General features: G+C 51.8%; 1 protein-coding gene across 3 annotated transcripts in view; it reads left to right on the top strand.

Annotated features, from left to right (window-relative positions):
• Positions 1-13412, top strand: part of TOGARAM2 (TOG array regulator of axonemal microtubules 2) — a 51131-nt gene extending 37719 nt beyond the window's left edge. For 2 of the 3 annotated variants that reach the window (XM_019448497.2, XM_019448507.2), the window contains exons 18-21: positions 4-196; positions 1116-1332; positions 8382-8468; positions 12927-13412. In XM_019448497.2, the coding sequence (XP_019304042.2) occupies positions 4-196; positions 1116-1332; positions 8382-8468; positions 12927-13183 (754 nt within the window). In that variant the 3' untranslated portion in view covers positions 13184-13412. The remainder of the gene's footprint in view (positions 1-3; positions 197-1115; positions 1333-8381; positions 8469-12926) is intronic. The other variant, XR_002079726.2, reaches the window with a different exon arrangement.
• Positions 13413-13750: the final 338 nt, after the last annotated feature.

Raw genomic sequence — 13750 nt, 5'->3', positions numbered from 1 at the left:
TAGGCTCAGTTCCAATGGCCCTCGGCTGGCAGGGCTACGGCCTTCCATGCACAGTGGCCCGGAGGTGGTGGAATGGCTTCGGGAGCTGACGCGACTGCTGGAGGCCAGAGAATATCAGTCTCGGATGGAGGGCGTGGGGCGGCTCCTGGAGCGCTGCAAGGCTGAGCCAGAGCTCATCACCGCCAACCTGGTCCAGGTGAGTGCTGCCCCTTCCCTGCTGTCTCACCTGGCTGTCCCCTGTGGGTGCAAATTCAATTTGGAAAACTCAGGACAGGGTTTGACATTGTGCCAGACCCCTCAGGGTAAAGGGAGCCCGAAAAGTACCTGCTATCCAGTTGCCTTGGTAACGCTGTGGGACTGCCTGGAAGTAGCCAAGGGGGCAAGGGCATCACCTCTTGCCAGGCCCCTTGGGACCACCCAGAGATGTCCTGGCATCTCTCATCCCTCTAGCAGGTTTATAGCAGGGTGGCGGGGGGGGGGGGGGGAGCGGGGGGGGGCGGGGGGGGAAGCTAGAGGTAGAGGATGCCACGGCTGAAGGCTGCTCCTGGTCTAGCCAGGCACATGATGTTTGGGGGCAGAGTATGTGTTGGCCAGGGGACTGGCCATGATGGCTGGACAGGTGGGTTAGGAGCAAGCACAGGCCTTTCACAGGCTGGAAGCAGGGGCAGATGTTTGCTTCTTCCAGGACTGAGGCTGCTGATGGTCAAGCCATGTAGCAGAGTACTTAGGGCACAGGCTTGAAGTCAGCAGCCTCGCTGTGTGATCTGGGGAAAGTTAGTGAACCTTTTTCTGCCTCAGTTTTTGTTTTGTTTTTAATAGTAAACTGAGGATGGGAATGCATGCTTCATCGGTTTGGATCGTTCCGTGAGAGTGCAGGGTACCTAACGGGATGCTCTAGATGCTTTGACGCAATGAGTGCTCAATATACAGTTGTTCTTGCCCTCTTCCCCTCTTTCCCTTTTGAGGAAGTAAGCTCCTCGTCACTGAGAATGTTCTGGTGTAGTTTGGATGACCAGGAAGGCAGGAGGAATCCCTGCCAAGGGTGGTTGGTTGGGTTGTGGGCCTCCTGCCCAGCCTGGGTTCCCATGGGCTCTTGGTTTCTGTTTCCTCAATAGGTCTTTGATGCTTTCACCCCAAGGCTTCAGGACTCCAACAAGAAAGTGAACCAGTGGGCCCTGGAGTCCCTTGCCAAGATGATCCCCCTCCTCAAAGAAAGCTTACACCCTATGCTGCTGTCCATCATCATCGCTGTTGCAGACAACCTCAACTCCAAGAACTCGGGGATTTATACCGCTGCCACAGCTGCGCTGGACGCCATGATTGAGAGCCTGGGTGAGCCTCCTGCCACAGCCCTGCTTGGCTCCATTATGCAGTGGGCTTGCTCCCTGAGCCCTCTGCGGGGTGGGCTCACCCTTCCTGCTGGGAATCAGCACAGTGCTAACAGGCACTGGGGCTTTCAGGCCAAATGTTTCCCTGGAGGCTGCAAAGGATGGGGGTGGACAGCCCAGGACATGGTTGGCAGGCTTTTCCATGTCACAGCCACCTGAGGGTCCTCGACGGTAGGAGTGGAAGAGATGTGGAGATGATCTAGTCTTGCCTCCTCATAGTACATGTGACAGAAATGACTCAGCCAGGGTCACACAGTACTGAAGTGATTGAGCCAACAGGGCATGGAAGGAAAAATAGGTCAGGGTTACCAGGAAGAAGCTGGAAACAGTGTAGAGATGGTAACAGTGGGTGTGGCTTGTATGGGGACCAGGCCAGATGGCGGTGAGAGAGCAGAGCAAGTCTGCTGGGGAGGACAAAGTAGATGGGTGAGTGGACCCAGGTCCACTGATTGATTGTCTGATACAGGAGTCAGGCTGGGATCCCACTGGCTTTTGAGCATGGGATGGACAAGCATTGCCTTTGAGAAAGACTGTTCGGGGCCAGGGCTCAGGGAGGGAGGAATTTAGGATGAGGGGTGGAGGGTGAAGGGGGAGTGGAGGTGGGGGTGGGATGAAAAGGAAAAGGGGGGGGGCAATGGGAGAGACATCAGGGAAGGCAAGAGCTCCTTAAGTCCTATGTGCTTCGCACTAACACATCTTGGTTCTCCAACATCGGGTGGAATTTGGGGTACATCCGCTTCTGTTCTCTATGCCTTTTGTAGATGATTAGAAAGTGATATTTGGTGTATCTAAGACGCAGACTGAAGTGCAGATGTGTGTGTGATGTAGCACATGAGTACGGTCATGTCCAGACCAGAGGAACCAAGGGTTTTCAAACCACTCTTGACTCTATGTGACCAAGCTTATGCTCGGAGAACCACCTTTTTGGCCTTGTTGCTGTATGTCCCGATGAGCACAGAGCAATGTCCTGCCTTGAGAACCCACAGAGCATCCCCGTGGTGAGGCTGGAAACACCGAAAGGCACCCCTCCCCTCCTGGTGCCCACACCCTATGGGAGCCCAGCTCCCTGGGGCTGGACAGCAGCTGTGTCCTTGGCTGGAGCTTCCAGAAGCAGTTTCAGTTACAAATCAAAGGCCTGGTCAGGCCCTTCTCTGCCTCTTCAGTTCATAAATACTGTCAATTTCCTCTCTTCATCTCAAAGGGAATTTATGATTTGCTGAGTTTGTTGCTGTAGAACAAACAATATAAATCCAGCTTTAAATTACGGCTAGTTCACAGCGCTGCTCTGGGTAAGTGAGATTGCTGTTGCCAATAACCACGGCTCTTGGTAAATCACTGCGGGCCCTGGATTTATTGGGAAAACCTGCACCAAGCAAAATAGGCTTTAGCTATTTGAAGAGGCTAAGCACCCTTGTCTGAGGAGAGGAGCTTTAACACTTTCCTCTCCAGGTGTTATTGTCTCCACTTTCTGTCCTTGGGCCATCCTCCTGGAGCACGCTGGAGCTTTGGAACTCTGGGCTGCAGGATGTGGTGTCTCATATTGTCACAAGGCTCAGGCCTTCTCTACCTGAGGCCCTCCTCTACCCACTTGGGTGGGACACCCTGGAAAGGGGCTGCGAGACGGCTGCTTTTGTGATCTGACCACACCCTGAGGCAGGCTTCAGCTTCCAGGAAAGATGCCTATAGTTGTCCTTTCCTCCTGGGACAGGATCTCCTTGGAAATGGCTGATGATACCCACCCCCCCCCCCCAACCCTGTCCCATCAGTGAAAGGATCTGATGGGAGGAGAACAGAGGCAGGCATGAAGGGCACTATTTTCCTCTCTAATCCTTAGGTCAGCGTTAGGCTGGAATGGAATGTCGTTGGCCTCAGGGAGTTGGATGGAGCCCAGTAAATCCCTGGCAAAAAGCTCCTGTGGGGCCCAAAGGGGGAAGCACAGGGTCTTGGCTCCCGGTCAGTTTGAGCAGGTGCAGCAGCGGCTCTCGGGGCCATGTGGCTTTGCTGTGAGCCATACTCACAGCCCAATGAAGACTCTTGGTTTTGGAGGTGTTTTTTTTTTTTTTTTTTTTTTTTTTTTTTAATTTTTTTTTCAACGTTTTTTATTTATTTTTGGGACAGAGAGAGACAGAGCATGAAGGGGGGAGGGGCAGAGAGAGAGGGAGACACAGAATCGGAAACAGGCTCCAGGCTCCGAGCCATCAGCCCAGAGCCTGACGCGGGGCTCGAACTCACGGACCGCGAGATCGTGACCTGGCTGAAGTCGGACGCTTAACCGACTGCGCCACCCAGGCGCCCCTGGAGGTGTTTTTAACTAGCTGATTTCTATATCCAGAAAGGGCAGAAGTGGATGGGTTTAGATTGCCAGTAAGAATTCACCCCTGCCAGGGAGTACCTAGGGTAGAATCAAGCTCTCTCTGGGAATGGTTCTCATCTGTCTAGAATGGGCTGAGTCTGGCCTGCAGAGGGAAAAATGGATGCAAATAATTAAACTTTCCACTGTCCCAGGGGATTGGGTGGTAGACATAGAGACTGGGGCAGGAGTGACAGAAGAGAAGGGTTGTAAATCTTCTCTTCCCATGTCACCCAGGTGGAGCCTGGTGGCTCCGATAGACTCTTAGCATCTCAGGGTCCCTTCTGGAAGTAGCTTGGAGCCCTTTGAGCAGAGGGAGCTTTTTTCCCCAAGGCTGGTGTCACCCCCCACAAGGGATTCTTGGCTCCAGGCTGGAGAGGAACAGCCAAATGCTGTGGAGTACTTAAATGTGTAGAATCACAAAGAAATGACTCAGCAGGTTGTGGTTTGTTTCCCTGATCAACAGGGGGCCAGGAGAACAAGAACACACAGTGGGTAGTCTGCCTTCTGGCACAAAGTCCAGATGACACAGCCAAACTGGGAGGTTGGCCTTCTTAAGCAACCTTTTAAGGTCCCTCTTGATTCTGGAATTTAGTGATAAGTTGACTCAACAGTCACCACATCTCTTCCGGTTCCTTGGTTTTCCCGTGGGTGTATGGGGCAGGTGGTGCGGTGGTCCACAGAGCAAGTGGGGATTTCTGCCCATGTCCCCTTTTTTGGGGGGGGGGTGAGGAAGGAAACATGTGAGCACCTTGCTCTCTGACCTCTGCCCTTTGTTACTGCTGGAAGGAGCTTGGGGTGGCATCCTTTCTACTCTGCGCCAGGACCTTCTGATTTCAGGGGAGTTATTCTGGGGATCAGGGCAGTTCCTGAGCTGGCTGGCTGGTTCTGTCTTTGGGCCCTGTGACTGGGCTAGCTACAGAAGAAACTTCACTACTTAAAACATCAGGCTGCTGACAGCCACCCCCCTCCCAGTCAAACTGAGCATCAAAAGGAGTTCTGTTGATTAGCGTGGCCCCAGGCCAGTGCTGGAGAGTGCAGATAAGCTGGGAATGGGCAGCTTCAGATCTACTTTTTCGATTTTGCTCTGACTCCGAATTCTTTACCTTCTATAATCATATGACCAACATGGTATTGTGAAAGGAATTTAGAAACTCATCCATGGTGCCCCTCTAATATACCACCTGCTTAAAAATCTGTTCTATTTCCTGTCTGCCTGTGTACAGATTTCCCTTGTTAGAGATTGTAAGGTAAACACGATTTAGACTTTGCTTCTTTAACTATCCAGTATTCCATGCTATCATGCAGTGTTCCTACTTAAAAATAAGAAGTTTACTTTCCATCACGTAAAAGTCATACTTATTAATTATTGAGAAAATGGAAAATATAAAGCATTTGAAAGGAAAAAACCCTTCACCTTTAGTCTCAATTTCTCAGAAGAGACAGTTATTTAAAAAAAAAATGCTTAAATTTTATTTTGGGGGCGGAGGGCAGAGAGAGAGGGAGAGAGAATCCCAAGCAGGCTCCACACTGTCAGCACAGGGCCTGACACGGGGTCTGATGCAGGGCTCGAGCTCATGGTTTGTGACATCCTAACCTGAGCTGAAATCAAGAGTCGGATGCTTAATTGACTGAACCATCCTAGGCACCCCTGGAAGAGACCATTATTAACATTTGGCTTTTTTCATTTTAGATTTTTTGCCTGTGCAGAGTCACGTGCATGACTCTTGTGCAGAGTCACGATCATATTACACGTTTAAATTTGCATCCAGCTTAAAAAAAAAAAAAAAGAAGCAGAGCGTGAGCATTTGCATATGATTACACACTGGAGTCACTTTTAACAGGTCTGTCACATGCTGGACCACATCTTGTGTTTTTCTGTTTAAATGGATCATTCCCACTTTTGCTGCAATGAATGCACCTAGCTTGGGTGGCTGTGTGGCATGTCATGATTCATGGAGTCCTGTGCTTATTGTTGGGAGTCCAGTTTGACTCCAGTTTCTTTGCTGTCACTGTCTATGCTACCATACTTTTTGTGCTTTAAAAAAAGTTCTCTGGCTCCCCAGTAGCCTGAGGAGGATGTGGCCTGGTGCGCTTAGGGCTTAGCTGCATGGGACAGGTGCAAGGCCCCGGAGACCTCCGCCCCCTTGCAGGGAGGGAAGGCGAGGCCCAGGGAGGACGGGGATGTGGCCTGCCAGCCTGTAGCTGTTTTCCCTACGCTGCATGGCTCTGTTTGCTCTTCGTCCAGGCAGTGCCAAGGCCAGCTGTGGCAGCTGTGGCTCCCTTGTGGTGCAGAACAGGAGCCTGTGAAGAGCTCCGGCTAATGGAACATGGATTTTTTTTTTAAGGGTTTGGAAGTTAGATTCCAGCCTCTTAATGGTCTCTCCACCATTCAGATTGCTGAGCTTTTGGAACATTCTCAGGTAATAAGAGTAACACTAGCAGTAATAGCTGATACTTACATAGTAATTATATGCCCAGGGCAATATCCTAAGTATCATAACACGACAGCGGCTCTAAGAGGAAGATGTTATCCTCCTTTTATAGATGAATAAACTCAAGTGTAGGAGGTTTTGTCCAGTGTTAATATAGAGAAACGTGGAAGAGCCAGGATTCGGTCCAGGCGACCTGAACCCAGAGCTCACACCCTTCACCATTTATTTTCCTGTCTCTCAATAAACCTGGGTGTGACCTGGGTGGTGAGCCATCACTACAAAAGCAGACAGAGGAAGAGAGGCCATCTACTTGGGGTGTGGTGCTCTGGGGTTTATAAACCAGTTCAGGTATGCTTAATGTCTCTGCTTGAACACTTTCTGTGGTGCTAGAGCATTTATTGAGCACCTGTTGTGTGCCAGGCACATGGGAGCATTATCTGTCACAGATGTCTGTCGGATGTGCATTTTCTAGTATCCCCCGAGTTCTTTACCTGTCTCTGGCTCTGGGAGGCCATGTTAGCCACCAGGAGCGGGGAGGTCTGGCTGGGTCCAGAAAATGTCCTGAACTGAGTTTTGTTGGGGGAGAGCAAGGAGGCAGAAGTCCGTGTCCTTGGAGGTGAGCTCATGGTTAAAGGTGGGGGTGGGACAAATAGAAGCACCTGGAAAAAACAATGCAGATGACACTGATATAAAAACCTATGCTTACACGACTACAGATTGACCAAGTGGCCCTGAGACTGCTTCTCGGTAACTGCAACGTTCTAGAGGTTGGCATCTCTTTTATTTCCCAGAACAAATGATTTTAAAGACTCTTGCCTTATGGATGGAGCTTTTGCAAGCAGCAGGGATATGCGTAATGTTCATGTGTACATCTCCTCCTCTGTACCCCTTCCAGCTCTCAGGAGGGGAGCTAGGAAATGGGAATGAGCTCTTAGCTAGAATTGTCGCCTGACGGGAAAAGCGAAGCTGTGCACATCCAGGGGGATGCTGAGGTATTTAAGGAACTCAGGGAAGGTGGAGCTTGTCTGGAAAGACTTCCTGCGGTGGGTCTCTAATCTCTGTCCCCTGCTAAGAGAAATCTGGCACCTTGAGTGGGTCAGCCCCTAGGATCCCAGGACCTACTTTCTGGGGGCACCTGTGGTGACACCCACACAGACCTCTGTGACAGGTGTAGGCGGGCCCTGCAGCCACACCCCCGAAGAGCGTGTTTTGTTGTTTGCACTCCCTCCCATGGGGTCATCCTGGGACTGCCGTGGTTGCGCACTGTTGGGAGCTGGGCATACGGGAGTGATGTTAGCACGCCTTTCTCAGGTGAAGGGCTACTTTCCTCACCCTGTGCGTCTTTGTGAGGAGTGCAGGACTTCAAGTTTTAATAGTGTGAGAAACCAGGAGACGTCAGCCAGAATGGGGAAGAATGAGCAGTGTCTACATTCAGCACCTGTGGGATCTTTAGAAATACGTTCAAAGAATGCCAGAAGGCTTCTTTATCCCAAAGCAGCCCCCCTGCAGCTGCCTGTGCTTTCACCATTAGTGGTTCATTCTAATAAACACTCTTTCAACAGCCAGACGGGGAAGTACCCAGTCCTCAGTCCCCACCATGAGTGTGGCTGGGTAGCAGCGAGAGCTGGTTCCGGGGGCTGGGTGTGGGGTGCTGGGATGATTTAAAAAAAAGAAAAAAAAGGTTAAAAAAATCCCTCTTTCCCCTAAACCTCCTGAAAAGTGGGTTGGGGCATGTGGAGGATAAACTCTGCTGTCTGTACAAGGATGCCATCTGGGCCGGGGTCTCACACAGGGACGTTATAGATAAACTATTGAGAGCTAATAACATGCCCTGCCCCCTGCCGGTCCTCGCACATTCCCTCCTCTGACCCAACCAGAGTAAGCCAGATGCTTCTGCTGCTGATGGGGTGACCAACATCCTGGTTTGCCCGGGACTGGGGCAACCCTCTTTTGCCCCCAAACTCAATTTTAAGGAAGCACAGATAATAGGAACCGTATCTGTGGGAGTCCATGAAGCCTCTTTGGGAGCCAGTGTAACTAACTATGCCAGGTCGTTCACTCTTCCCCCGACACTCCGTTGCGACTTGGACATTTAACTCAGCTCCCCAACGGGCCTCTTTCCCTAGGCAGGTGTTGCAGGGACCTGGAACTGAACAGCACTGAACCAGCCACAGCTTCACAGCCACTGACCCTCTCCTTCTCTTTCAGACAAGCTTTGCCTCCTACAAGCGTTTGCTGGGCAGGTGCGCTTCCTGAGTGGCCGTGCAGTGCTTGATGTCACAGAACGTCTGTCCGGTGAGCGTCCCCAAAGCTCCTCACCCTAGCCTTCCAGTCCATCTCTGTTCTTCTCTCCCGGCATGTAGAACCACCCACTATCTTAGACCCCCAAATAATCAAATAATCCTCGCAGATCTTTAAAAAAACTTGATAATCTGCTTTTTATAAATAATTCCCACCTTATCCAAAGGTAATCTTCATTTTTGACCACAATGGGGCAGGTTTGTACATAAACAAAATAGCTTTTAAGAAACTATTATGGGGGCACCTGGGTGGCTCGGTTGGTTAAGCATCTGACTTCGGCTCAGGTCATGATCTCACAGCTTGTGGGTTCAAGCCCTGCTTCGGGGTCTGTGCTGACAGCTCGGAGCCTGGAGCCTGCTTCAGATTCTGTCTCCCTCTCCCTCTGCCCCTCCCCCACTCTCACTGTGTCTCTCTCAAAAATGAACGTTAAAAAAATTAAAAAAGAAAAGAAAATATTATGCATTTCTTCTTTGCAAACAGGACGTCCACTAAGCCATAGGGTACCTTTGTGTGAATCAGAAAAAAACAAAAAACAAAAAAACCACCTCTTCTGGGTAGACCTTGCCTCCCAGCTACATGGCTTGGTCAGCGGCAACACTGTTGTGAGAATTAGCGTTGTCTCTTTTTGGGCACGCACAGGCTGGAAAGCAGAGCACAGGCTGGATTTCAACCCTTCTTGATGCCTGCTCCAGGTGCCCGGGGGCTGCACTACGTGGGATTTGGGGCCTTGGCGGGCGTCTGCTCTGCTGTGTTCAAGCTTTGGCCGAGGAGAGCTTTGCTCCCAGGCGGTGTCTTCTTTGAGTCTGCTGTCTCCAGTGATTCTGTTCCAGGTCTGAAACCTCTGGTGACGCGGGAGGAGTCAGCACGGGGAGGACCTAGGCTTTGTGGTTGTACCGACCTGTTTGCCACGTGCCGATTCTGCTCTTGGGCAGGTTATTTAACTTGGTTTTATAATCTTCCATGCTTACCAAAAGCCTCCCCTACCTTCTTGGGAAGGAGGCAGAAGGGCTCTGTTCTCCAGACCTCTGAGCGCCCAACCTCTGCAATGCAGACAGGCTGTGCTACCCCCGTGCTCGAGTCGTTGTGTGAGTTGTCTTCAGGACAGTGTCGAGGCTCCCTGGAGTGACCTTCCAGGCTCTCCCCTCCCCCTCCCCCAGTTACACACACTGGATCATCGAATCCTCCTAACAACCTCGTAAAGAGGCTGTGGGTGCCATGATTATCCCTTTTGTAGAAGTAAGGAAAGTGGAGCTCGGAAAGGTTAAGTGCCCAAGGTCCCTTGGCGAGCAATCTGGGCTTTGTCCCCAGGAGCCTGGCCACAGAGCCTCCGTGCTGTGCTGTCTCTCCCTGAGTGCCCTCCCTGAGTGGCACCAGCATGCCACCGGCCTTGCTGGGGGCTGATCTCCCATCCTCTGCCCTGTCCTGCCCACATGCGGCTCCCCTCCTGCAGAGAGAGCCCTTCTCCACCCTTCTTCCTCCACCTGGGTGGTGCTGGCCTGGTTCTGGCATCAACTTCTGTGTCCCCTTCCTCCCTACCCCCCTGCTTGAGTTTCGTGAGCCTCTCAGGAGCATGTCCCCCCCCCGCCCCCCGCCCCGTGCCAGCCTCAGTCCGCACTGGGGGTGCTCAGCGCACATTGCCTGGCTGAGGATGTCATTCAACTCCTCCACAGCCCTGTCCTGCTCTTGGCCTTGCCTCTATGCCCTGGTTCAGCCCTTTTAGTGTCCCTGGAGTGGACCCTTGGCTTCCACCTAGGTGATAGGCCTTCTCCAAGCAAAGTAGGGCCGGGGGCTAAATGCAGCCACGGTGTCATGTTGCTGGTGCCCAGGAGCCCCCTAACTGAGACCACCTGGGTGCCAGACAAGGAACACTTTTCTGTTGCTCAACATCAGCATTCTCTGGGTGAAACCCTTACCTGTCCTTGTATGAGTGATATATGGGCCCTGGAGGTGGATGGCTACCTCACTTTAGATCCTCCATTTAACTGTAAATATTTTCCATCTGTCTCCAAGAGACCTCAAAGCAAGAGTTTCTACGTAGCTCTCCCGTTAAGTCGGGCCCAGCCAGGAACAGAGAAGAAAATTTCAATTGGCACAAGGTGTGGACTAATAATAGCACAGCTTAACAGGAGTAAATCTTTTGCTAATTACTTCAGCTGCCTTTTAAGCTCAAAATTTAGTGGGGTTTTCTTCCCCGTGATGACTCCCAGAAGGGCGATCGCTGCCTCTGCCCGCTTGAGGGCCCACCACCATCAGCCAGGTGACCTCCACCTTCTGTGCCTGGGGAACGTGGGCCTGACTGCAGAAGTGAGCTTCCTAGGCCTCGCTGCTGGGAGGGAGAGAGGTCAGGTGTGAGTGCAGCCTGCCGGGGGCCGCGGCCGAGTGACGCGGGGCAGGTTAGGGGCAGGTGAGCCCCTCACCCTTGGGTGGGCACAGGGGAGCCCTACCTGCACCTGGTTCTGGGGATAGCTGTCTCCTCGGTTTGCAGGTGAGATCCCATGGAGGTTTAAAAAAGACTCTGAATTATACTTGTTCAGTATAACTTGCCTCCCCCGACCTTAGGGCTGCCCCTGTGGCTTTCCTGTTAACTGTGGCCTCCTTCTCAGTCTGTCTCTGGCTTCGAGGGCTGTCTCCAGCTCCCACCTCTCTGCCCCACTTTATGAGGCTGCTCACCCCCAACGTGGCTGGCTTGACTCACTGGGTGCCGTCCTGCCTTGCCTGGGAACGAGGACTGCCTTTCTTTCTGAGGGCTCTATGACCTTGGGGAGCCCCTGAGAGGTCCCACAGTGTGGGGTGCAGGAGCCCTGGGGGTGTGGCCTGAAAGCCAACGTACACGCTCCATGGGAAATGGCATGGCTCAAGTGCCAGGCCGAGCTGAGGGGGCCAGCTCATCCTCTCTGGTCCCCTGTTGTCCGAGGCTTGCTCCGGAGTCAGAGGGGCCCCGTGGGAAATATCCTGGGGGGTCGGATGATGTTAAGCTGGTGAAGGAAGGACAAACTGAGGTTTCACTAAAAATGAAACAAAACACACCAGCCTCTGAACTGAAGAACTCCAGGAGGATGGGGACAGCGGGGGGTGAAGAGCATGAGCCGTGGAGTCGAGGCGGGCCTCTGCCCTCCGCCCTTGTTAGCCACGTGGCCTTGGGCAGGTTTCTTGACCTCTGAGTGTTGGCTTCCTCCTCTGCAGGATGGGCTGGTGTCCTGCCTCTTGAGGTGCTGTGAGAACAATGGAGTCATGCTGCAAAGCTCTGACCCCCAGACTCAGGACTGAGGCAGTGTTAGGTTCCTGGATGTGTGTTGGCCCAGGGAACCTTCCAGTTGCTTTGCTCCATAAATAAGTAAAGTGCTTCTCTCGGCGTTGTTTGCCCTCACCAGCCCTTCTCCTCGGCAGGATAACAGGCGGACCGCGCTGTGTAGAGCAAGCATTGTTAGCACCGATGCACTCAGGGTAATGGTGGCCGTGGCTGACGGCTGGAGCAGTGGCTCTGAAGTGACTTGGGGTAGCTCTTGAGGTGGTCTTGACCCCGGCATTTACTCTGACAGAGGGCTTGCTGGCAGGGGTAGCCTGCTTCTTGGATTTCTGGGGATTAAAAAGGGTAGAGAGGCTGGGATAACCCGATTTCAGGGGTTCGTCACTGAATCATGGGTCTGTGCAGAGCTTGATGGTTGAAAAGCACGTTCAGGCCTCCCGGATTACTGCTGGTCTTATTGTGAGGTTTGGTGTCCAGACACTGGGGAGGCCACACTGGGCTTATCTCCTGCTGCCTGTTTCATTTTTCAGAATGCTTCATTTGAGAGAGTGTTGGTTTTCCTCCCTGGTACAAGTTTTTGCTCATGTGAAGTCACATAGGTGGGAATGTGGATTAAAGTAACACTAGTCCTAGCTACTCTTTGTCACCTGCCTACCTACCTGGGCACCTCACGTACATTTATTATCTAAGCTCTAACAGTCCTAAGAGTTTGGTTCAGGATGATTATCCTTAGATTAGGGAACAGCCTCAGAATGGTTAGGTGGCTTTCTCAAGTCATACAGCTAGTGAATAGCAGAGGCAGTTTTGCAGTCCGGCCCTGTCTGCCTCTTTCCTCTCCCCTGGGCTGCAGGGACCGGTGACGACTGTCATGGGCTCTGAGCACTTTTGTTTTTACATACTCATTCCTTCATTAAAAAAAAAAAAAGTTAAAAATTTTATATTACAACTGATTGGTATAAACATGAATATAAATCAGGCTGGATATCTTCATATTTTTTTTTCTCTGGATTTTAAAGAAATAACATTTCCAGGGCCCCTCCACGTGTCCCGAGCCCTAGGTTGTGTGTCTGATGGACTAGTTGGCCCTTCTGGGCTGCCTGCCCTTTAGGGGATAGAACTGGTGTCCCAAGAGAGGGCAGGGAAACAGAGAGAGAGAGAGAGAGCAAGCCTGCCTTGAGTAACTCTCCCTCTTTTCTGCCCAACAGTGCTGGTGGCCTCTGTTTACCCCCAGAAGCCCCAGGCCGTGGAGCGTCAGGTCCTTCCGGTCCTCTGGTATTTCCTGAACAACATGACGGGGAACGGTGTCCTGCCTGGGCATGGCGGGAACGTCCGCGTGGCGGTGTGCCGGCTGTCCAGGGGCCTCCAGGAACAGATGGGCTCCCGGCTGCGGCACCTGGCTGCTGGCCAGCCAAAGCAAGTCCTCAAAATGCTCCAGGAACTCTTAGACACAGAATCCCGGTGAGGCAGCCCCAGCCAACGTCACCGACAGAGGGGTGGCATCTGACAGCAAGACAACTGGCAGCTCGTGCCCCTTTCACCTGGGTTACAGACGGATCTGAAATGGGCAGTCATTATTTTTTATCTTACTTGATTTTTATGATGGAACAGTCTCCCGGCCGACTTTCTCTTAGAGTTCCAGATGCACATAGTATATTTTGAAGTAGGAATAAAGGAATTATTTATTTTTCTAAGGCTTTATTATTGTGTGCTTTTTTAACCTCAGGGAATTTTTCAATAACTAGGCTTGTGACAAAGAAAACAAGACAACAGCAAAATCAGCTGCAGATGACATCGAAACGAAGAGATGGGGAGAAAAAGGGTAGCACAGACCCCTGTGCTGCAGACCCTTTTGGCCACGGCCCCCTATCTGTGACAGACTGGACAAGCCCTCCTGAACCCAGAGACCCTGAGTTGGCCATTTAAACCCAGTCCGTTTGTTATAAGCCTGATTTGAGGTGAGTAGGGCAAACATCTCCAGGGTCATCCTGATCCTGTGGGAGGCTTCCTTTTTTTTTTTCTTTTTTTTTAA

Source organism: Panthera pardus, unplaced genomic scaffold (genome assembly GCF_024362965.1).
Source record: "Panthera pardus isolate Hobbes unplaced genomic scaffold, ASM2436296v1 HiC_scaffold_26, whole genome shotgun sequence".
Taxonomy (NCBI): Eukaryota; Metazoa; Chordata; class Mammalia; order Carnivora; family Felidae; genus Panthera; species Panthera pardus.
This window is presented reverse-complemented; position numbering and strand designations above follow the sequence as displayed.